The sequence below is a fragment of the Podarcis erhardii genome (genome assembly GCF_964252035.2).
Source record: "Podarcis erhardii genome assembly, chromosome: 17".
NCBI lineage: Eukaryota > Metazoa > Chordata > Lepidosauria > Squamata > Lacertidae > Podarcis > Podarcis erhardii.
In genome coordinates this window covers 35,165,747-35,190,809 of record NC_138515.1, presented here as the reverse complement: position 1 = coordinate 35,190,809, position 25,063 = coordinate 35,165,747, and the positions used below count along the sequence as shown (strand labels likewise).

Below are 25,063 nucleotides of genomic sequence, written 5' to 3'. Positions count from 1 at the left end.
GTGGACTCACTGGAATCGGGGGGGGGGGGGGTTGAGGTGGATTTTCTTATCCGGTATGGGCATGTAGGCTTGGCACACCTCTAGGAGTAAGTCTTGACACTTGGAGAATGGCATTTTCAACATCTGGGCTGGGAGAACTTGTTCAACAACCAAAAGTGGAAGTGAAAGGTGAGAACTGGGAGAGATTTCCAATTGGCTTGTGGCAGACCACTGCAAAGAGGGATTCCAGTCTGTGGGCATGAAGGAGACTTGAAACATTAAAGGTAGAAGGCTTTGTAATGAGGGAAAGCTAAGCATTGTGTCTGGTGCATGGAGAAATAGTTTTATTCGTAGAGCTTGTAGTGAAGCAATGGCAAACACACCCAGCAGCTTGAAAGTGTGAAGAGTCTGTCCTGTTTTGTAGGAAACTCTAAGGTTTTATTACTGCTTGAAAAAGACTATCTTAGAGCATTTTTAATCAACTTTAAGGAAAATGCTGTGGCCTAATTTTGTAACGGGGGCTTTCTTGGCATATAAGTGTGTCGCAACTGCAGCATTATTCAAAATGCTGTTATGAAACTTTAGATTTGCCTCTATATTTGGCTTTCCATTCCCCCTTTTTTGTTGCTTTCTTGATGCAAAGCAATTATCCTGATAACAGCAAAGAATATGTGAGGCAGGGGCTAGATTCCAGCAAATAAATTAGGATGAAAGACTCAAACAGTTCTCTGCACATCTGTGCAGGCACTTAATTATTTAAGATGGATAATGAGAAGGGGGGAAACACCTATCTCCTTTTTCTATTTAAACTAATGTAGCAGGCTCTGAGCAGGGAGGATTGGCAAATGCAAAGCACAGAAGTGGTCTTGAAAAATGAGAATGGAAGCAGTAGGCAAATGCCTCACCCACAGCTTCAAGCTGTTCATAGAATTTTCATAGGTTTTTAAGACCAGGACAAATTGTTTAATTAGGTAGACTGATTTTCAGAGTTTTATTTATGCAGAAGACTCAACTGGCATTTCTTGAAGGAGGTCCAGGAAGTATGCTTGAATTAGAGGATTTTCTTCACAGAAGGATGGGAAGCCAATTAAGATAGGTCCCAATTTGGCCCAGCCGTCCCGCCCACCAGAAAATACCCACCTCCTTCATACTGCTGACATAATATTTATTTTGATTATTTAATCAATTTATATTCAGCCCTTCTTCCGAAAGGAGCACAGAGCAGCAAACAAGAGACTTAACGTCTTAAAAATAATTCCAGTACAGATGCAGATCTTAACTTAAAAGGCTTATTGGAAGAGGATCTTGAGTAGGCACCAAAGAGAGAGAATTCAAAAGTGTAGGTGCCTCAACACTAAAAGCCAGATTCATGTGGGACAGATAAGGATCTGGCTGCAAAGGAACAATCACAGATTCATAGAACTGGAAGGGACCAGTTCTAGTCATCTAGTCCAACACCATACAATGCGGGAATCTTTTGCCAAGAGCTTAAAGTGAGTTTGTGTTGGTTCCTTTGCATGTGGGGCTTGCAGCTTGCATGTACACGGAACCATATTCGTGGAAGACAATCTTACTTGGCTACAAGCAATTGCCAAAGAAGAAAATATGGAAGAAGCACTGCTGAGAAATAAGCAAAACAAGTAGTTCCCTAAGAATTCCTTTGAGAGCAGCTAGGATAGCGTTGATCCAGCAGATGTAAGATACATAGACTTCAGTATCTCCAATAGCAGGGGCCCATTCCACTTTTCTATTTAGTATTACTCACTTTTCTACTGCATTACTAAGTTGTATACCTAAAAAAGTGAAGTGTGAATGTGACAGAGGTGTTTGCAAACACCCATTGGAAATAATCAAATCATTAGGCATTCTAAGGCAAGCCACCAACTGCAATATGGCGATAATGGTAATCTTAATGGGTAGAGCATCAAACTCTCCTCATCTCAGGGTAGTTTGTTTGAGCCCCACATTGGGCAAAAGATTTCTGCATTGCAGGGGGTTGGACTAGACGCCCCTCAGGGTCCCTTCCAACTCTACAATTATATGAATACTCAGAAAGTGCATCGTATATGATGGTAACAGCACCACCACCAAAAAAGTCCAGAAAAGCTGCACCTGGAGCTGGATTGGGTGGCTCCTGAGGACCAATCAGACTGCTGCATTGTTCTAGGACCAACCAGACTGCTGCATTCTGGATCCTATTGTTCCAGGACCAATCAGACTGCTGCATTCTGGATCCTATTGATTTAGGACCAATCAGACTGCTGCATTGTTCTAGGACCAACCAGACTGCTGCATTCTGGATCCTATTGATTTAGGACCAATCATACTGCTGCATTGTTCTAGGACCAACCAGACTGCTGCATTCTGGATCCTATTGTTCCAGGACCAACCAGACTGCCGCATCCTGGATCCTATTCACCTCAGTACATAACAGGCGGTCTATAAATTCATTAAATAATAATCGGCGCCTCCCTGAGGGACCAGGCCGCGCGCGCGCCCCCGCCTCCCTCCCTCCCTCCCGGCGCCGCAGCGCTTGGCCGCCTCCGCAGATCTCCCCTGATTGGTCGGCGCTCCGGGTTTGTTTGGGGGTTGCTTTCGCCCGCCTTGCGATTGGCTGCCTCAAATTTACGGCCTGGCTCTCTGGCCTATCAGAAGATCCCGAGGGGGCCTCTCATTGGGCCCTTGGCCTCCCTCCGCCCCGCCCCCCCGCCCCAGGTCCCTCTCGGCGCCCGGCGAGGCGCAATTGCCGGCCCGGCTGGCTGCGGGCAGGCGGGCGGGCGCGCTGCTCGGCCTTCCCTCCCTGCCTCCCTGCCTCCCTCCCTCCCTCCGCGGCCAGCTCGAGGCCCAGCCCGCCGCCGCCTGGGGCTCCAGCACCTGGGAGAGCGCGCGGCTGGAGGGAGCGGGAGCCGCGGCGCGCGGAGAAGGGCTCAGGGCTCAGGGCTCAGGGCCAGGCCGCCGCCGCCGCCGCCTGACAGCTCCCCTCACAAGCCGAGGGACGGGCGCTCTGGGCGCCGCCGCTGCCATTGCCGCTGTCTTGGCGGCCGGAGGGCTCGGCGGGCGCGCTTCGGGGTCTCGGGGTTCCGGGGCCCGCGGAGACCTCCTCGAGGGGCAGCCGGCCAACCAGTTCCCGCCCGGCCTCTCCTCGCTCGGCGACCCGCTTCTCCCGCCAGTCGGACCCTTTCGCTCCCCTCACAATTAGTATTAGGATGATGATGATGATGATGGGCGGCTACGTCGGGATGAGCCCGCCGCGTTCGCCTCTAGCCGAGGTCGCGGGTCGGGCTTGAGGAGGCGAGCGAGACCCGTCGGGGAGAGAGAGGGATCCCCATCCAGATCCCGGGGGAGAGATAGATCCCCATCCCGGTTGCCCGGGCGGGAGAGAGAAATGCCGCCCCGCCAGAACCGCTATTTGGATGTCCCGGAAGCAGCCCGCTGAGGGCCAGTGGATTCCTCGCCCGACCAGATCCCGAATGCGAAGCTTGGCGCGGAAGATCGCGAAGGATCCGCAGTTGCTGTAGGTGGCAGGCAAGCTGCCCTAGCAGTGGCGGGATCTGGTCTTTCAAACATACGCAGCCGGGAGAGGAAGAAACGCCGAGGTCCGGATCCAGCCATCTGTTACAGAAGGGGGCCTGGGGCTTCGGAGCACCAATTCATATGGAAATATCTTTTTTCACAAGAGGGGAGGAAAGTCAACATGTCAGTGAGTTCATAGGCCAATAGGGCAGTTTGAACGCTGGCTTGAATTCTGATGGATAGTCTTTTTTAATATATATATATATATACACCTATACACAATGTGGATTCTTTATAAACGGCTTCCTGTGAGTAGCTATAATTCACCTCTTCCGAATTCCTCACGTTGGGTTTGCTGAATTGGTGGGATTCTGCTCTCCCAGCCCTTTTTAAGAGTTTTGATAAAATGGAGTCTTTATATACTTCCATCAGTAAAACACCATCCTGATAAAATTCAAAAGACCGTTTTGCTGCATCACTGAAACATTTGAAAGGCACTTCGTTTTGCTTTCCACTTTGGGGTTGCTAAATGTGATCCTCACCAAGGCAAGCGGTTCTTTCTCCTTTCTAAGGTTACTTTCTTCTTCTTCTTCTTCTTCAAAATGAAGAAATTTAATTTTCACAAAGTTTTGGATGGTTTAACTTCATCCCCGGGTGGAAGCGGCGGCAGTGGCCCTGGGCCTGGCAGTGGTTCTGTGCACCCAGGAGGAACTGCAGGGACTCCCAGAGAGGAAATCCAGGAGACTCTCACGTCAGACTATTTTCAGTTAAGCAAGGTAAGAACAGCGTCTGGGTTCTTTTAAGCACAAGAAAAAATCTGGAGTGCTACAGTATGTTAACATTAAAAGCCAAGTCAAAATGCCTAAAGGATGAAGTGGAACAACATCTTTTACTTTTTAACTACTGTTACATTAGAAGTTGGATCCCAGTTATTTTTTCTTCCTGGTCAGAGTAAGTAAAAATGTCAGCATCATTAAGGGTCCTTATAGGACTTGGTCTCAGACATATATAGCAGATCATACTTTTGTATGACTGTGGGCTGTAGTCAGACTGAACTATGACTTAAAAGTGTTTACAAGTGCTCATCACAAATACTAGTTTACCATATTTATCATTTTTTAAAATTCTGTGAACACTGGGTGCATTCTCTGAACATTCTGTATGAAATATATTCACTTTTGGCCTAATTTTAAGCAGGGATCATCTGGAAGGCTTCATTTTTAAATTATCTTGGGTAAAGGCCTTTTCATTTCGTAGGAGTATTACTGATACATTAATTATAGATTGTGTCTTTGTCTATTGTTTTGCTTCTTGTATAATGAAGTCAATATTAGAAACCCAGCACCTATAATTGGCAACTTTAATAATGGAAAATAGTTGGGATCCATGTTTGAGTTGCTGACATGCAATCTGAATTATGTGGGGATTTTATCTGAAAAGGGAAAGCAGATTTGATTTTTAAAAAAATGTTATCCAGCATTCAAATATTTTAATTTTTTTGGTACAGGTTGAGAAGTTATTTTTTGTTCTGTGTTAATCATAGTTTTAGTAGTAATTTAGTTGTAAGATGGAGAAAGCAAAATGGAATGATGTTCTTTATGAGCATGTTTAGAAAAATAAATAAATGTATATATTGTCCTTTTTCAATATAGGATTTTTTAGTTACTGTTAAGTGAACAAAATTGAATTCTTTATAACTGAGGTTTTCTTCACAGTATCAAAAGCATGTAAATGGGTACAAAATGTAACCATGCAAACACATTTGTTGTGCATTAGATATTTCAGTAATGTGAACATTTGAAATAGGGTAAAGATGAAGTACTCACTTCATCATATTTTTCAGATTTAGTATCTAGAATTGCCATTAGCCTCATAGAGAAAAGTATCTCTTATTTCATTTGTTTTTAGGGATATTTGAATTAGCCTTACAGAAACAATGATTAATGGTGTTTTGGCCCTTTTGGATCAATTGATTTGTCAGCTGCGCTGAATTAAGTGTTTACCCTTAATTGCACCATGGTAAAAGCTGGCTTAATTGGCTACTTCAATAGAACTAATATTTTTCCCCACATGAACTTTACATTAATGTGGAAAAGAAACTGAAGACATCCAACAGTTATATTGCATTACCAGTACAAGGCCTTCTTTACTGAGTGACAAACACACACACATTTTTAAAGGTGTCTAAAGAGTAATCAGCTCCCTAATATCAAATTCACATGATTCTTACATAAGAGATCAGAGGCCCTTTAATGGTACTTCATCCCACATTGCTTGCAAAGCCACAAAATCAGTAGAGACTAGGTAGTCTGCATTGGTGAATTTTGCTTTTTGAGCAGGAGAGGACCCCCATAGGGAAAAGCAGGTGTGTTTTGGTAAACATAATGGTGTGTTTTGGTAAATATATCGGTGTAAATTTGTGAGCTTTTCCCTGCCCCCCTCCCTAAGTCCCTCATCCAAGACTTCAGTGAAGAAATGAATTGTGGCATATTACCAGATTTGCAGATGTTGTCATCCCTATTCTCAGGGTTTTAGTTTTCCAGCCGGAACTTACTGGAACTCAGTTCTGGCACCTCTCAGGTAGCCACCATTACCGTTATCAGAGAAGGGAGGAGCTCATAGTGAGTTCTGGCACCTCTTTTTCTAGAAAAATAGCACTACTTATGCTTAAAAACTTCCCTATGAAAACCTGGACATTCTGCTGATTATCATCTACAAGACAAGGTTTTTTTAATGTCAAATAGCCTGGAGAAGAGGAGGTTAAGGGGTGATATGATAGCCATGTTCAAATATATAAAAGGATGTCACATAGAGGAGGGAGAAAGGTTGTTTTCTGCAGCTCCAGAGAAGCGGACACGGAGCAATGGCTCCAAACTACAAGAAAAAAGTGTTAAGTTGTGGGTTGACATAGCCGACGACACAGCGATTTCTCCAACTAGCTCTTTATTTCGTAAGCTGGAATAGAACTGACTGCAAACAGCTCAGCCGGCCTGCTTTTATAGGCAGCCGGCTGTCAACATTGTAACAACAACAGCCCAGAGTTCCCGCCTAAAATAACTGACGCGGACCTGAGTGAAAACTATATACAGTATCCCCCTGCTGGCCCAGGGTGAAACTTCACTACATAACACCCCTCCCCACCGAGATAAGGCGTTAGTTACAATCGTAATGGTTTCCTTATATACAGCACTACGCGTAATGGTTCAATTAGGCACAAAAGCATATTGGTTACATTTCCCATACTTAGACCAACAGTGATACATGTCCAACAACATAGTCCTTTAAATAAGTTGGGCGCTTGGAAACTCTGCCAGACCGCCGGGGACTGGTAGCCAAGTCCGGAGGGCCACACAGTTCTTGCTGAGGCTGTGGTGCGACCCTAGGTGGCGTTGGAACCAAATCCCCTGGATCCGCTGCTGTGGGTGGAGCCTCCGCAAGTGGAGTGGTCTGAGTCTGTGGTAAGTCTGGCAGACCCTCTGAAGCGGCTTGGTTCGGCTCCACGCTGGCAGTTTGCGAGGGAGGTGTAGGTGGGGCCTCGCCATCTGTACGTGTCTCTTCTGGAGCCGCAAGCGCAGTTGGGGGCACCTCGGTAGTGTCCAAGTCCCCAACCCTGCGCCTAAGCTGGTCTATGTGCCGTCGCCACAAGCGTCCGTCTTCGAGTGCCACCTGGTACGAGCGAGGTCCAGTGACTCCCACTACTGTGGCTGGCACCCAAGGAATGTCCCCCACATAGTTCCGGGCAAAGACCTGGTTTCCTGGGACAAATGACCGTGGCGCGTTGGCACAGCCTGGGGGTTCAGCCACGGCAAAGTCCGGGTGTAGCCGGTCGAGCGGTGACCTGAGGCGGCGGCCCATAAGCAGTTCAGCAGGACTCCTCCCTGTGGCCGCATGAGGGGTGATGTGTTGCACGAACAAGTATTCGGCGACCCGCTCATGCCAGTCTCCCCGGTCCAGGCGCGCCAGTGCCTCTTTTGTCGAGCGCACCATTCTTTCCGCTTGCCCGTTGCTGGATGGATGAAAGGGTGCCGTTAGGGCATGGCGGATGCCCAGTCCCAAAAGATACCGCTCAAACGTGCCTGACGTGAACTGTGGTCCGTTGTCAGAGACAAGGACATCAGGACACCCATGCGTTGCAAACAGGCCTCGCAGCACCCGGATGACAGCTTCGGTAGTGGTGGAGGGCATCAGGGCGACCTCCAGCCATTTGGAATAGGCGTCCACCACTACCATAAAGGTCCGGCCGTGAAAGGGGCCAGCCAGATCAATGTGCACCCTCGACCAGGGTGTCTTTGGCGTCTCCCAGGTGTGTCCCTTAGCTGCCGGTGGTGCAGGCCTCGACTCTTGGCACGCTTGACAGGCGGACACCCAGGCATTGATGGCATCGTCCATATTAGGCCACCAGACGTAACACCGAGCCAACGCCTTCATTTTGACAATTCCCGGGTGGCCAACGTGCAGAGCCTCCAGGACGCGCTGACGGAGTCCCTGGGGAATCACGACGCGGTCTCCCCACAGCAGACAGCCGCGATGAGCTGAGAGTTCATGTTGTCTGGTTGCGAAGGGCTGGAACTCTGATGCAAAAGGCCCTTGTGGCCACCCCCTCCACACCCAGTTGAGCACCCGGCTGATGGTGCGATCCTGGGCAGACGCGGAGGCCACAGTGGCAGCTGATACAGGCGCTGCCGGAAGATCCTCAATCAGAAGGAGCGATGAAGCTGGAGCCGGGTCTTCCACAAATGCTGGAAGAGGGCAACGGCTGAGGGCGTCGGCATGGCCCATCGATTTCCCCGGGCGATGGATGAGCCGGTAGTGGTAGGCAGCCAGGAAAACAGTCCATCGCAGCATGCGTGGCGAGAGGACCGGTGGAGTTGGACGATCACCGGCGAGGAGGCCCAGGAGTGGCTTGTGGTCAGTGATGAGGTCAAAAGTCCTGCCATAGAGGTATTCATGGAACCTCTTCACTCCAGCCACAAGTGCCAATGCCTCCTTGTCGAGCTGGCTGTAATTCCGTTCCGTCAGAGATAGTGTCCTGGAAAAGTAGGCGAGTGGTGCTTCTCTTCCATTTGGAAAACGGTGACTAAGGACAGCACCGATGCCAAAAGGTGAGGCGTCGCAGGCAAGGACCAGCGGCCTGGATTCACTGTACTGTACCAGCACACTGTCTGATGAAAGGAGAGCCTTAACCGCGTTGAAGGCCGCCGTCTCCCGATGACCCCAGGCCCAAGGCGTCTTTGTACTAAGGAGTCGGTGAAGAGGCTCAGCCACTGTGGCTTTGTGGGGCAGGAACATGTTATAAAAGTTCAGCAGCCCCAGGAATGCCTGCAACTCCGTCTTGTTCTTTGGGGTGGGGGCCTGCTGGATAGCGCGGATCTTGGATGTGGTCGGGTGAAGGCCGGAGGCATCGATAAGATAGCCCAGGAACTCTACCTGTGGAACGGCGATCTGGCACTTCTCCCTCTTTACCTTGAGCCCGGCCTCTTGGAACCTGGTCAGCACGGCACGGAGGCGCTCGAACAGCTGCTGGTGTGAGTCTGCAGACACCAAGACGTCATCAAAATATGGTACCACGCCCGGAAGCCCTTGCAGGAGACGCTCCATAAGGCTTTGGAAGATGCCAGGAGCCACACTCACCCCGAACTGCAACCGGCGGCAACGGAATGCCCCCCGGTGGGTGACGATCGTCTGGGCTTCAGCAGTGGCATCATCGACGGGCAGTTGTTGATAGGCTTGGGCAAGGTCCAGCTTAGCGAAGACCTTACCCTCACCCAGGGAATGCAGCAGGTGTTGGACAACAGGAACCGGATAAGCGTGCTGCTGAAGTGCCTTGTTGATCGTGCACTTGTAGTCAGCGCAGATTCTCACCGACCCATCTGGCTTGACAGGCGTGACGATGGGGGTTTCCCACTTGGCGTGGTCAACCGGCTCCAAAACTCCTTGGGCGATCAGTTTGTCCAGTTGTTCGTCCACCTTAGCCTTGAGAGCAAAGGGAACCCGGCGTGGCTTTAGCTTGATGGGGGCGACTTGTGGATCAAGGCTAAAGGAGATGGGCGTACCTGTATATTGCCCCAAGGTGCCGTCAAAAACCTCGGCAAAGTCTTTGACCAGACCCTCAGTCTCTGCGTTAGAGATGCAGTTGATGCCGGTGACTTCCAGGCCGAGGGCATCAAACCAGTCTAGCCCTAGGAGGCTTGGCCGCTGACCTTCGACCACCACCAACCGGAGCAGGCCCGAAAAATCCTTGAAGGCAATCCGGAACCGGCCAACGCCTACCACGGGAATGTCGTTTCCCTGGTAGTCTCTCAGGTGTACGCGGTGAGAGTCGAGTTGCCTTTTGGACACTCTGGGTACCAGTCTTTTGATGGTGCTCCACGACACGATGGACAGGGCAGACCCGGTGTCGATCTCCATGTCACATGGAGCTCCTTCAATGAGCACCGTGACGTTCAGCTTGCGTCGCGTAGGCGAGTCGGTTTGGCCAATCGTGGTTCCAGACGGGCAGCGGCAGTTGGTGAGAGCGAAACAACTTTCCTTGGCAGACTGGAGGGAAGGCTTGGACTTGCGAGTCGATGAAGGGGGGGTGTCAGACGGAGCCGATCGGCAGACCTTAGCGATGTGGCCCCTTCTGGAACACTTCCTACAGATGGCGTCTCTGAATCGACACTTGGCACGGGAATGGTTGCCTCCGCAGCCGGCACATTCCGGTTGGCCCTTGGACTTCTGTTGGAACTTCCTGTGCTCCCGCTTTGTCTGGTGCACGTCATCGCCTTCACTGGAGGATGCCTCATCACTGCTGGCCTCTTCATGATGCACCGGAACTGGCTCCCTAGCAAGACGCGGGCTGCTGCACTTGCGGATCTCCTGGGCGGAGCGTTCAGCAGCTTCTGAGGCCACAGCCTCCTCAATGGCTTTCTGCAGCGTGAGGTCTGGCTTGGCGAGGAGACGCCGTTGCAGATGGATGTCCCGGACCCCGCAGACGATTCGATCCATCAGGGCATCGTCTAAGTCTCGGAACTCACAGTGCATTGCAGCCTGTCGCAGGGCGGTGGTGTAGTTGTTGATTGACTCCCCCTCTGCCTGGTTCCGGTGGTAGAACGCATGGCGGGCAGCAATCTTGGACGGCTTTGGTGCGTAGTGGTTGCGGAGCTTCTCTTGGATCGTGTCCCATGGTGTTGCCTGGACTGCTTCGGGCGCAACCAATGCTCGGGCCGTCTCAAACACCTCAGGCCCACAGAGGCTGAGGAATAGGCCCCGCTTCCGATCCTTTGATACTGCTGTCAGCTCGTTGGCTTGGAGGTAGCAGTCGAACCGAGCGAGGTAGGAATCCCATGATTCAGAGGCTGGCGCAAACGGCGGTAGAGGCACAAGTGAAGCCATGATTCCGATGCCGGCGTGAAGGGCGATGGATGGAACACAGTGCTCTAGCCAGAACAGTCAGCTCTGAATTGGTTCTGTCCAGTGATTTCGCTCAGTGATTTCGCTCTGTGATTCAGCTCAGTGATTCAGCTCAGTTCAGAGGCTGGCCGCATCTGGCTGTGCTCTGATGTCCATCAATCCCACCTTCGTCGCCAGTGTTAAGTTGTGGGTTGACATAGCCGACGACACAGCGATTTCTCCAACTAGCTCTTTATTTCGTAAGCTGGAATAGAACTGACTGCAAACAGCTCAGCCGGCCTGCTTTTATAGGCAGCCGGCTGTCAACATTGTAACAACAACAGCCCAGAGTTCCCGCCTAAAATAACTGACGCGGACCTGAGTGAAAACTATATACAGTATCCCCCTGCTGGCCCAGGGTGAAACTTCACTACATAACAAAAAGATTCCACCTAAACATTAGGAAGAACTTCCTGACAGTAAGAGCTGTTCGACAGTGGAATTTGCTGCCAAGGAGTGTGGTGGAGTCTCCTTCTTTGGAGGTCTTTAAGCAGAGGCTTGACAACCATATGTCAGGAGTGCTCTGATGGTGTTTCCTGCTTGGCAGGGGGTTGGACTCGATGGCCCTTGTGGTCTCTTCCAACTCTATGATTCTATGATTCTATGAAATAGGTAAGACAGTAGCTAGACAGATAAGCTAAGCTAACTTTGCAAATTCTTGTTTTTCAATATATATTTTCCCTAAAAGACTTATTGGGGTGAGGTGGGGGAGCTGACTCAGTCCTTCTAATTCATTGTGATACGGCGTCAGCGATCGCTTGAGTTCAAAGGTAGTAATAATTTTGACTTAAGTGATAGTTCATGTATATGTACTAAAGAAGATGCTGTCCATAACAATATCTTCCAATCCCTGCCACAAGATGTGTAGTTTAGTACCCGCCCCTGCTAAACGCTGTCCTTATTTTGTTCCTGTTTTGGTTTTGGGTTATTGGGGAAGCATTTTCAACATTTTGTTAGTGTGCCCTAATATATAGTGGAGCAATGGCCTCCAACTTTTGCAGAGCCGGGACATACATTTACTCTCAAATGGCTGTATACAAACAAACCACTTTTAGTTGTGTGTTATCATATCTGCTATCTGCCCCATCCTTCCCTCTGAGTAGGGACTGCCTTGGCATATAAGAAGTTGAAACAGCCTCCTGAGTTGATCTCAGCTGCCACAGTTATCAACACCCTTGATGATCTCAATAAATGTCCAAGAGGCAAGACTGGGGGTGGGGAAAAGGATGAGTAGTGAAGTAGATTTAAGCCACAGAGGCTGTGTGGTGAATTTTGTTATCATTATCATTATGCTTTATTAAATTTGTATACCGTCCTTCATGGTTTTGGAAGGGGTGGAGCAGGTGGAAGGTGGAAAGCTAATGAGAGATGGAGAATGAAATGGAAAGGTGAGAGAGCTTTTCTTCCTTGTGCTATGTCCAAAATACAGGGTTGGAGGGACATGTAAGGATCTTTACCTTCAGGGTAAATCCCTAAAAGAAAGTAAAAAAAGAGGAGACTTTCCTAAGCTGTGGCAAACCTCTATTAAGTGTCCATTGGAGGGGAGAGTGCAAAAAAAGAAAAACTCAATTCTAGACTTAAGTGAGTCTATGGTTATGACAGCAAGACTGTGGTTATCATAGGGGTCCAAGCTCTAGGCGGAATGTAAAATTTTAAAATGAAAATCAATCTGTGTGTTGTATTGTATTTTATTATTGTGTTGATTTTGGACTCGTCCAGACAACCTGTTTATTGAACATCCATTCTGATTTGCTTTTGCAAAGCTTATGGTTATATTTTGTCCGCTCTCAGTAATGGCTCCCTTGGTAGGACTGCAGTTTTAAACCTCACAGTTTTCCTTACTACAGGACTTGTACAGCACTTATCTAAGAAAGTGTGACGTTACATGTGTCTCCTCACTAAAAGCAAACAAGCACCTATGTACAGGGGAAGAGCTTTCATATAAAAGGGTCCAAGTATGGTTTTCAGAGGGACGCGGTTGGCGCTGTGGGTTAAACCACAGAGCCTAGGGCTTGCCGATCAGAAGGTTGGCAGTTTGAATCCCCGCAATGGGGTGAGCGCCCGTTGCTCGGTCTCTGCTCTTGCCAACCTAGCAGTTCGAAAGTACGTCAAAGTGCAAGTACATAAATAGGTACCGCTCTGGCGGGAAGGTAAGCGGCGTTTCCCTGCGCTGCTCTGGTTCTCCAGAAGCGGCTTAGTCATGCTGGCCACATGACCTGGAAGCTGTACGCCGGCTCCCTCGGCCAGTAAAGCGAGATGAGCGCCACAACCCCAGAGTCATCCACGACTGGACCTAACGGTCAGGGGTCCCTTGATTTTTACCTTATGGTTTTCAGACAAGATTGACTTCATACCTCTTACTTTATGTATAATATGTTGGTATGGGAAACTGTCGTGTAACGGGCCAATGGCCGTAATAAAGATCAATCCAATCCAATCCAACCTCTTACTTAGAAATTAAGCCATGTTACACGCCATAAATTTTTGAATTTGTGTATTGTTTACAGGAACACCTACACATCCATTGCAAAATAAAGCTAAGGAAACACACAACAACTTTAAAAATGTGAGGACGCTTACTTTGAGTTGCAGTGATTCCAAGGCCCATCCTCTAGCATATTGGGTTATTTTGGTTCCTTAAAAACATTAAACGTCCAACAACTTATTGTTCCTTTCTGATAATGGGGAGGCTCACAGTGCCAGGTGCAGCTGAATTTTGCTGGGTAGACTTTAGGGATGGGACATATCTGGAAGAGCTGCCAACACTGGTTTAGGTGTCTGTGAAGTCACCATCAAATAATTCTGATAGGGGAGCAGGTCATGGTGCTCCAAAGGTGCTTGTCATCACAAGGAAACTCTGGAGCCATCGTGGAGGATCTGGCCCATAAAGTTCATGCTTCAGGGCAGCTCCCTCCCCCTGTAGCGCCCAGAGCAGCTGCACCAGCCCTGGAGCTGCAGTTACTAGAAGAGACGGCCATCCTTTCCTAGTTAAGATTTATTTGTTTGTCCTGGGAGAATTGTCAGGGCTGAGTCACAGAGTTGAAGATTCCCATTCTGCATTAAGCAGCTCTGACACACAGAAGGAGCTTATGATACTGGCATTAGCCTGCAAAAGTGAATTAAATGACTGAACCAGAATCGTACTGAGGACCTGGAATCAGGGTCAGAAAACTGAACTTGTAGTTCTGTGCTTTCTCAAATTCTGTCGCAAGAGGCTTATTACACAGCTGATGCAGACCAGACTGGAGCTAGGCATACAATGAGTGGATCATTCTGAGAGGGACAAAGAGGCTTGGTAGTGACATTTCTGTATGGCACCGTGAAGGAGAAAATGCTGCTCCTAGTTTTATGGACTAATGCAGCAGAAATGTACCCCTGTTGGCTCTCCTGGACCTCTCAATAGCCTTCAGTACCTTCATCCATGGTAATTTTCTGTATCACTTGTCTGAATAGGAGTCGGGGGCACTGCACTTTGTTGGTTCCAATCCTGTCTTACAGGTAGTATTAAGAAGGTGATGCTGAGGAAACTCTTGCTCTGGGCTGCAGTGCTGGGAGGCAGTTGCTGTGCATCGTCATGCCATATGCTACGGGGTTTCACATGCCTTTAATATTTACGTGAAAACACTGGGAGAAATCAACTCAAGATTTGGGGCAAGCTGTCACCAAAATATGGGTGATGGCCATTTCTCTTTCCCCTTTTTGTATACGCCAAGTAAAGCAATGGATGTTAGTAATGGGATAGAGGGAGGCTAATAAAGTAAAGCTTCATCTAGATAAAATGGCAGTATTCAACCAGTTCTGGATGGGTTGCACTCTGCCATAAAGATCGGATTTTCAGCATGATACCACTTGAGCCAGATTTGCAGTTGGATAAACAGCCAGATGGGCGGGGTATAAATATTATTATTATTATTATTATTATTATTATTATTATTATTATTAAATGGAGTTCATAGCACTAACTTCATTTCCAGTGCCATCTGTTCTCCCAAATGTCAATTCTTTTCTATTGGACAAAACTGAAAAGGGGGAGGGGAGATGTTTTCTTTCCTGAATATTTCTGGGAACATTTTTGTCTGGTGCCTAAAGATATGTAATGAAGGCACCAGGCAAGTCTCCCTGGGGAGAGCATTCCACAAACGGGGAGCCACCACAGAAAAGACCCATTTTCATGTTGCTGCCCTCCAGACCTCTCATGGAGGAGGCACACAGAGAAGGGCCTCAGATGATGATGATAACTGGATCTGGGTTGGTTCATATGGGAAAGGGGTGATCTTTGAGGTATTAATGCCAGAGGTAACTGAGAAAAGATTACCACATTGGATGCAGGATCTTTGATAGCTCCAAAGCTGGCAACTTACTCCCACAAAAATCAAAGCCCAGCTAAGCTGTTACATACTGAGCCAGGCCTTGCTGTTCCAATCAGGCTTTGCCATCCCTAGTTGGGTATCTTCACACCTGAAAAACCTGGAAGTCCAAGGTGCTTGGAGACCTCTTAGAAGTTCTCTGGCACCTCTGTTGACCAAGGTCACTGGGACAGAACTTCATGGAGTTGCTGTTGGCAAGTTGATCAGGGCTAGTTGCTCAAGTCCAAAGATGCAATCTCTTTGCCGTTCTGTTCTTTTAGACTGAGCTTCTCGTTCAACCGAGGGATATACATCTTCTGTGGCTCGCTCTTCCTCCTGGTAACCTTGGCCAGTCTTGGGGTTCAGACATGTTGTTTCTTTGCTTTAGTGCCCATATCTGACTCAATGAGTGGGTGATGACAGAAGGGGAGCCTCATTAGCCCCATCTGTTAGCTCCAGCAGTGCCTCTTCCTGAGCAAGTTTCCAGTGTTCCACTTCCACTGGGATGTCCCCTCTCTTTGTGCCATCTGACATCATTGGCTTGAAGGACTGGTTCTCCCTGACCAATCTGCCCTGCAATTATTTGATACTTTGCCATTCAATTTCTTCTGTAGAGGTTTGTTGTGTGTATTTGCATACTGTGGGTGGAGGCAGCAGATGGGCAAGTTTTCCACAGCCCAGCTACCAACAGAGCTTCTTCCCTTCTATGACAATCTATCTCAGTCAAAGAATAGTGTTTGAAAGATAAATGGTCTGTGAAATATGCAGACTTGCTGTTGTTGACATCTGTCTGACTTACAAGAAATGAAGTGACCTCTGGGGGTGATATTAAAATTGCCCCATGTTGTAGATTAATTTTAGGCTTTGCTTTGTGCCCCTCCTATACTTTTACTGTCCAGCTATTTTGGGCCTTTGCTGCAATGTGTTTCTCCCTCATCTTTGTTTACCTTTTAACTTGGCCTGCCTGCAGCTTTCCCTACTGAATTAGGACTCCCTTTGTGACTGCAACTCTCTGTAATTTAAGAGTTTAATCATGTAAACAACTCTGTAGCAAATGTAGAAGCACAAGCCCAGGAATCAATACACTGCCTTCTTTGTCCTAATTTTGGTGGGGAAATATTATTGCATTGTACAACTATACCATATCACTCATGTATAACATTGCTTATTTAGAAGGAAAAATACAGCTGAACTGGGTGAAGGTGGGAGATGTGGTCTTCTGTCTTTGACTGAGAAGTAGACTGTGCATCCATTTATCTAAAGTGAGGTGCCTTTTCAAACCTGTTTACTCAGCCATGAGGGAAATGCACACAGAGTGGCAAAGGGAGGCCAGGAAATGGGGATTTAGGTTCTAGCTGTGTTCACTGCATGAGAGAGAGGCTGAGAGAGAAGCAGTGCTCTTGCTGCATATATGAAGGTCTGTCTTGCTCATGCGTTTGGATGAGCATTTCCTGCACTACCTAATGCGTTCTTTTAATCCATTTTTAGTCTGATGTTGTAAAGAAAAGGTATCTGGTTATTTTATTATGAGCATGCGGTACATGTCCTTCCTTCTCCAGAAGAGGCTGGCTTAAAAAAAGAAAGAAAGAAAGAAAGAAAGAAAGAAAGAAAGGCAGACATACTCAACTGCTGATATGACTCTTTAAAGGCTAACAGATTGATAGAGCTATCTAACCCTCCTGGGCAGAGGGGTGAGGTTGAATTAGGTGCCCAGCTGTCCTGGCTGAATTGGTCCCCTAATGGAGGGACACAAGCATCATTCTCTTGATGTGGCACTCCTCCTTTCACCTGCCAAAAGTGTGGGTGGGCATGACAATGATGCTTCTGTTGTTTTTTTTTATAATATTTTATTTGGATTTTTCAAACATAAATGCAAAAATTAAAAAAAAGTATAACATATATCATAACATCTTTTCATAACATCTTTGGACTCCCTCGCGCCTCCCGCTCCCATTTACATCATTGCCAATTCTTGCCAGCAATTTTTCATCTTGTTTACACTCTTATGTCAAATTCATTTAAATATAATCTATAAGTTCTCCAAAGGGTTTATAGTTTTTTCTCAAATTTACTTATCATCTTAATTCTCACTAATTTAGTGGTGCACAATTATTTATGATCTAGCATCCTTTCTTAGCATTCAACCAAATTACAGTATTTTTTAAAATAAATCTTGAATTTCTTCCAATCTTCTTCAACCCTCTCCTCTCCCAGGTCTCGGATTCTGCCAGTCATCTCGGCTAGTTCCATATAGTCCATCAGTTGCATCTGCCACTCTTCCAGTGTGGGTAGTTCTTGAGTCTTCCAGTTCTTAGCGATGAGTATCCTTGCTGCCGTTGTTGCATACATGAAAAATGTTCGGTCCTTCTTTAACACCTTCTGGCCGACAATGCCCAGAAGGAAGGCCTCTGGTTTCTTAGGGAAGGTATACTTAAATACCTTTTTCAGCTCATTATATATCATTTCCCAGAAAGCCTTCACTCTAGGGCAGGTCCACCAGAGGTGAAAGAGTGTTCCTTCATTTTCTTTACATTTCCAACATTTATTATCAGACAAATGGTATATCTTAGCAAGTTTAACTGGGGTCATGTACCATCTATATATCATTTTCATTACATTTTCCTTCAAAGCATTACATGCAGTGAAGTTCAACCCAGTGGTCCACAACCTTTCCCAGTCCTCTTGTGTATTCCATTTTAACAGCAGGTTATACATTCTTGAAAGTACCTTAGTCTTTGGTTCTAACAATTCTGTTTCTAGCTTCGATTTCTCCACCTGGAACCCTAGCTTTTTATCATTTTTAAAAACTTCATTAATCTGAGCATAATGTAACCAGTCTCGCACTTTATCCTTGATTTTCTCCAAACTCTGCAATTTCCAATTGTCTCCATCTTTTTCTAGTATTTCCCAATATTTTGGCCATTTGGCCTCCATATTGGGTCTTTTTCGGGCCTTAGCTTCCAGGGGTGAAAGCCACCTTGGAGTTTTATTCTCCAATAAGTCTTTGTATTTTGTCCAGACATTAAATACTGCTTTCCTGACAATATGGTTCTTAAAGGCCTTATTGATCTTAACCTTATCATACCATAAGTATGCATGCCAACCAAAAGCATTGTTAAAACCTTCCAGATCCAGTACGTCAGTGTCCTCGAGAAGTAGCCAATCTTTTAGCCAGCAGAAAGCTGCGGCTTCATAGTACAGCTTTAAGTCTGGCAGGGCAAAGCCCCCTCTTTCTTTCGCATCAGTTAATATTTTAAACTTGATTCTGGGCTTTTTGCCCTGCCAGACAAATTTAGAGATATCTCTCTGCCACTTCCGGAAGCACTCCGTCTTGTCCACAATCTGTAATGTTTGAAACAAAAACAACATTTTTGGCAATACATTCATCTTAATAGCAGCAATTCGGCCTAACAAAGAAAGCTCCAATTTTGTCCAACTGTCCAAGTCTCTCTTAATTTCAGACCAACATTTTTCATAGTTATCCTTAAATAGACTCAGATTTTTTGCTGTTATATTTACCCCTAGGTACTTTACTTTTTTAACCACAGTTAGTTCTGTTTCTCTCTGAAACCGTTCTGACTCTGTATCTGTCAAATTTTTTCCCAACACCTTAGTTTTCTGTTTATTTAGTTTAAATCCCGCCACCCGACCAAAGTCTTGTATCAGTTGCAATACTCTTTTTGTACTAGATTCTGGCTTCTGCAAAGTCAAAACTAGGTCATCTGCAAAGGCTTTAAGTTTATATTGTTTCGCTCCGACCTGAATCCCTTCCACCAACCGGTCCCCTCTGATCATATTCAAGAGCACCTCCAGAACCGAAATAAATAACAGAGGGGAAATCGGGCAGCCTTGTCGTGTTCCTTTTTCAATTTTGAACTCTTCTGTAACCACATTGTTAACTATCAATTTGGCCTTTTGTTCTGAATATATTGCGTCAATCCCATTCTCAAACCCCAGTCCCACTCCCATTTCTTTTAAATTTCCCTTCATAAATTTCCAAGAGATATTATCAAAGGCCTTCTCCGCATCTATAAAGATTAGCACTGCTTTTGTATTTACGTCTGTTTGCAAAAGTTCCAAAATGTCAATGATGTTCCTTGTGTTAGCAAACATATGTCTACCTGGGAGAAAGCCTGCCTGATCTTTATGAATTACTTCATTTAAAACTCTTTTAAGTCTACTTGCCAAAATGTCTGCAAATATTTTGTAATCCACATTTAGAAGGGAGATGGGACGATAGTTCTTGAGTTGTGTCTTTTCAGTTTCAGATTTTGGTATCAATGTGATAAAAGCTTCCTTCCACGATTCCGGCGCCCTCTTTCCCTCCATAATTTCGTTGCTGACCTCCATCAATGGTTGAATCAAATAGTCTTTTAATGTCATATAATACTTGGAGGTCAGGCCGTCTGGCCCTGGAGATTTGCCCAATTGCATGTTCTGAATGGCTTGTTCAATCTCTTGTCGTGTTATTTTATTGTTCAGGATTAATCTGTTTTCTTGTGACAGTTTTGTTAGTCCGTTTTTTTCCAAAAATTGTTTAATCTCAACCTCCTCTTGCGGCCCTTGAGTATATAATTTTTTGAAATATCTCTGGAAACACTTTCTAATCTCCACGGGGTTCTGAATGTTTCTTCCTTCAATTTCTAGGTTTGTGACTGTATTTAATTTTTGTCTCTTCTTCAACTGCCACGCTAGCAGTTTCCCACATTTGTTTGCCGATTCAAAAGTTTTTTGTTTCATTAATTTGATCTTCCACTCTATTTCCTGGTTTATCAGTTTAGAATATTGTGCTTGGTAGAGTTTAATTTCTCTCAGAATCGGCTGTGATTTTGGGTTGGATCTTAACTTCTTCTCTAGTTCTTTAATTTTCTCCAAAATCTTATCTTTCCTCTCATTTTGTATCCTTTTCTTTACAGTATTCTGTTGTATCAAGAACCCCCTCATCACCGCCTTACTTGCGTCCCAGATAATTCTTTTTTCCACCGTAGTGTTCATATTTATCTCAAAGTAATCCTTCAAAGCTTTTTGGGCCTTCTTGGTGATCTCCTGATCTCTGAACAAATTGTCATTCATCTTCCATCTAAAGGAACCAGTTGGTAGTAATGTCATATCCATCTTCAGTGCATTATGGTCGGAGCAGGTCTTTGGGCAGATTTCCACTTTTCTGACCTTGGGTGCCAGACCTCTAGTTATCCATATTTGGTCGATTCTTGTCCAAGTCAGCTGGGCCTCAGAGAAAAATGTTCCTTCTCTTCCCAAGGGGTTCTTTATTCTCCAAATGTCAATCCAGTCCATATTGTCTGTCATTTCAAAAAAAGTCTTTGGTAGTCTGCCATCTTTCGTAAGGTTTTGGCTTTGTGACTTATCCATATTAGTTGATACGACCCCATTCATATCTCCCATCATAATGATGTTGTTATATTCCAGATAGTCCAGCATAATCTCATGCAACTTCTTATAAAATTCCGATTTCCCTTCGTTTGGTGCATAAATTCCTAATATCAAAATCTTCTCTCCTTGATGTTGTATCTCGATTGCTAAGATTCTTCCAAGTTCATCTTTAAATAAAAATTTAGGTGACAGGCTCTCTTTTGCATATATCACCACGCCTCTCTTCTTTACTTTGTCCGAAGATATAAATTCCTGACCAAGTCTTTTGTTTATTAACACTTTTCTGTGGAGCCTAGTCACATGTGTTTCTTGTAAGCAAATAATGTCCAATTGTTCTTTTTTTAATATATGAAAAATTTTCCTTCTTTTTTCCGGAATGTTGCAGCCATTTATGTTCCAGCTCAAAAGTTGCAGAGACATCCTGAATAAATCTGTTTAGTTTCCTGGGGGTGGTACCTTGTTCGCTGGGTCTTCAGAATCCAAGGGTGCAGGTTCCCCTGGTGCTCCTGGCCCAGAAGGTAGTTCAATTCCTTTTTGAAGGTCCTCTCCGTATGTAGTCAGAAATTTATCTCTGTCTTCCAGTGTTCTAATTTTAACCTTCTTCCCTCTAAAGGTAAAAGATAATCCTTGAGGAAATTCCTACCTGAAGATAATTGAGTTACTCCTCAACAGTCTAACCAATTCCAGATATTCAGATCTAAGATCAAGCAGCTGTTTAGGAATGTCCTTGTAAAGTTCAATTCTTTTATCCAAAATGTCCAGTGACTTTCCGTAGTGTAGGCCTAAAATCTTGTCCCTTCCCTCCTTTGATCTCAATATTATCAAACAGTCTCTGGGCTTCTCTTTCTTTGTAAGTCTTCCAAGCCTAAAAGCTGATACGATTTTAAAGTCTTTTTCCTCTAATTTCCAAAACTTGGAAAATTCTTTAGTCAGAAACTCAGCCAAGTTGCCTTCTTCCACTTCTGGTATAGACCTTATCCTTAAGTTACTCTCCCTGTTTCGCAATTCCAACATAGAAAGATAGGTCTGGTGTTCTCCTACTTGTTTGCTGAGTGGTCTTACCTCTTGTTCTAACTTTCCAAGTCTTTGGCTGGTATCCTCAGCCAATTTCCGATTTTCACCTGTAGCCTCTGTCAGTTCTCCTATTGCCTGTACATTCTGTGCCACTTGTCCAGTTAATCTATTTAAACATTCTGTATTTTGATCAATTTTAGCAGTTTGCTCATCAGTTTGCTTCTGGAAGGCACCAAGGTAGAGAATGCCATGGCTGCTTCTGAACTCTCTGCTTCAGATCAGGAGTGAGAGGAGAAAGGATGAGACTATGTCAACTTTGACATGATGATGAAGCCCCTGCTCTTCTTCCAGACATGGCCTGGGCCTGAAAAGATGGGAGACTCGGGGGCTGTGGAGGATGATGGGGGCTCAGGGTACAGTCTGTTGTTATAGAGCAAGAGAGTTTAGACAAGGAGGTGGGCCTGGGTTCCTCCCAGGGAGAGGCATCAAGAAAAGGGAGGAGACCCATCTCCTTCCTCCCAGAGGAGTGCCCATCTTCAGGCCGCGAATGCCCACATGGAAAGGGATTCTTGGGAGTGTACTTTTTCCTTCTGTGCTTTAAAGCTTGGTGGGTAGGCAGGGTAACTTGCTGGAACAACATTACAGCTCCCATATAGCCTTGGAATTCTTCTTGCTGATCTTGGACTTGTAAACCCTGACCCTTGTGCCTGTACTCGACACATTACTGCTAACCCTTCACCTTGTAAGAGCTGCTGGACTGTATTTGGTATTTCCATGCCTCTGATTCCATGTCATTAATCTGCTTTAATAAAATGCCACCTTCTTACTTATAAGTAAGTGCACCTGCTGTTGTTGTTTTTAGCAGAAACCAGGACAAGGAGGGCCTGGCCCGGCCCGGGAACCATTGGATCCCAATCTCCTGTATTCTCACTGGCATCATGAGATTGCATTGGGACCAATCCTGCAACTCACGTTTTGCTGCAGCTGCCATGAGCAACAGGGCTGCAAATGCAGCTGTGCTTCCAATCTGCTCCACAAAACCCCACCTACATGGAGGTGAAGTTAGGCCTGCACCCGTAGTCTACTTCATCGAATGTGTGAAGTGTAACCCTGAATTTGCAAACATATGCTCACTGATGGGTGGGAGATGTAGAGCAGGCTTCCTCAAACTCGGCCCACCAGATGTTTTGAGACTACAATTCCCATCATCCCTGACCACTGGTCCTGCTAGCTAGGGATCACGGGAGTTGTAGGCCAAAAACATCTGGAGCGCCAAGTTTGAGGAAGCTTGATGTAGAGCAACTTCAAAAGAACAGGCAGTGACAATTGCCTGAAAGCAAAATAGTTACAGAGAGCAGTTAACAAGGATGTACAGTGACCAAGTTAAAATGGAATGTTACTTGATGTTAAGACACATGTCCTGGCTCTGATAAGCCAGTTTAACATATGCTGCGGTAAGAACCAACAAAATTGCAGTCTCAATTCAAGTCATGGTTGACAAAACTAAACAGTCTGATAAATTGCAATAAATCAGCAGTTTCCTTTGAATCTCTATGTTCCAGTGTTCTCATTTTACAGTGTAGTTACAGTGTTCCCTGTTCTAATTGGCTGAAATTTCCCCCTGAACCTGTGGCACAACTGCATTAGCTACTGAATAGTTTTCCGGTCCAGATCAAAGTGTGGTTTTGATTTATAAAGCCGTATGCAGCTTAGCACCTCACTGTCTCAAGGACCACCTCTCCCCACATGAACCAACGTGGACCCTGCATTTGTCATCTGAGGCTCTTCCTTGTGTTTCCTCTCTGAGTGGGGTGCAGAGAGTCACAACATGAGAACAGCCTTCTCAGTGGTGGCTCCCAATTTATGGAAACTCCCCAGGGATGCACCACTACTGTGTATTGTTAGGCGCCAGGCAAATGCATTCTTGTTCCCCCAGGCTTTGGGAACTTATTTTTTGTTTATCTTCTGGAGTTGAGTCGATTCTGTTCTTTTCTATATGCTACTGATGTATTTTGGGTTGTATTATTATTGTTTTTCCACTTTTAAAATATTACTTGTAAGTTGCTTTGAGTTTTCTTTTCTGAAAATAACGATAATAGCAATACTAATTTCTTCAGACTCCGCTGCCACAGGTTGTACTTTACCTTAATTTATCTGTATTTCCTTTTGAACTGAGATACAAAAGGAGCTTCTATATTAGGGTATGATAATATTTATGTAGATGTGTATATACATTATTATTAAATATTATAATTTGCCTAGTTCATTTGATAAAGAATATAATTAATTTGTTAAAAGATCTGCACTCAGTTGACAGCCTATTAATTAGTTTGGTTATCCAGAGCTTTGTTTGCACCAGAAATAATACTTAATGATACTGTAAAGCAACTACTCTACATCAACTGAGTTTCTTTCTTCTTTTGCAGACAGTTCGCCATGGGTTTCCTTATCTTCCCACCGCCTTAGCTTTTGACCCAGTTCAGAAGATTCTGGCTATAGGGACAAGAACAGGTGCTATTCGAATGTATCCTTTGCTAGTATACCAAACAGTATGATTTGCAGCATAATGTACATTTTGCAATCTGCACTTTTAGCTGGTTTTCCTGCATTTGTACATTCCAATAGGGGAACAGGAGGAGGATGACATAGGGAGGGGGCTGAGACAGGAGGGGAGGCAAGTGCTTCCATCTCCCCGTTGCTCTGGATGGTGAAGCATCTCTTCCCTCTCAGTTTGGGGAGCACAGCAAAGGAATCTAGGGAGGAGGGAGGACATCTACACTGCCTCAATAAAGGTTGCTTGCTGCTCTTCTCTGAGGTTCTCTCCCCTACTTTTGCAAGATCCAGATTAAAGCAGCATCAAACACAGTCTTTTTTCTTCTTTTCTACCAGTCTTTGAAACGAGCAATATATCCATGTCAGCTCATTGTTCAACCTCTGGGTTCATCTCTGATGGATTGATTGAGAGATATAAAAACTCTCATCTTTCTCTCTCTTTCTCTTTCTCTCTCTGTCTCTCACACAAATAAACACTTAGATTGATGGTAAACTACCCCAAAAGTATGTTTGGCGTGCATGCAGAGTGGTGATGGAATTTGGATTATTCATGAGCTTTTTATTGTTAGAATTTGTCTTTATAAGTAATCTCTGTGTGCCTTATGCTCCAATAAGGAAACTTTTGGAGGAGGCAGCTGCACTGGGAAAGCAATACATTTAAGTACAACAAAGCCTGTGACTTCAAAGTATAGGAGTGTACATTAGGGAATTCTCACACAGGGCTTAATCTGCCCCAGAGAGACAGTGGAAGGAAAACTGTAAAATTACGGTAATGTTAATTAAACACACCTGGAAAAGGACAGAGCTTGCTTGAGCACTAGACAGGTATCCACACA

At 45.5% G+C, this 25,063-nt stretch overlaps 1 protein-coding gene across 3 annotated transcripts in view; it reads left to right on the top strand.

The window, feature by feature from the left end:
- Window positions 1-3,336: 3,336 nt before the first annotated feature.
- Window positions 3,337-25,063, top strand: part of STXBP5L (syntaxin binding protein 5L) — a 100,113-nt gene continuing 78,386 nt past the window's right edge. For all 3 annotated transcript variants that reach the window (XR_014152057.1, XM_081844825.1, XM_081844824.1), the window contains exons 1-2: window positions 3,337-4,268; window positions 24,101-24,198. Coding sequence is in view for 2 of the 3 variants with exons in the window: in XM_081844825.1 (XP_081700951.1) it covers window positions 4,095-4,268; window positions 24,101-24,198 (272 nt within the window). In the remaining variant the exon portion in view is untranslated. The remainder of the gene's footprint in view (window positions 4,269-24,100; window positions 24,199-25,063) is intronic.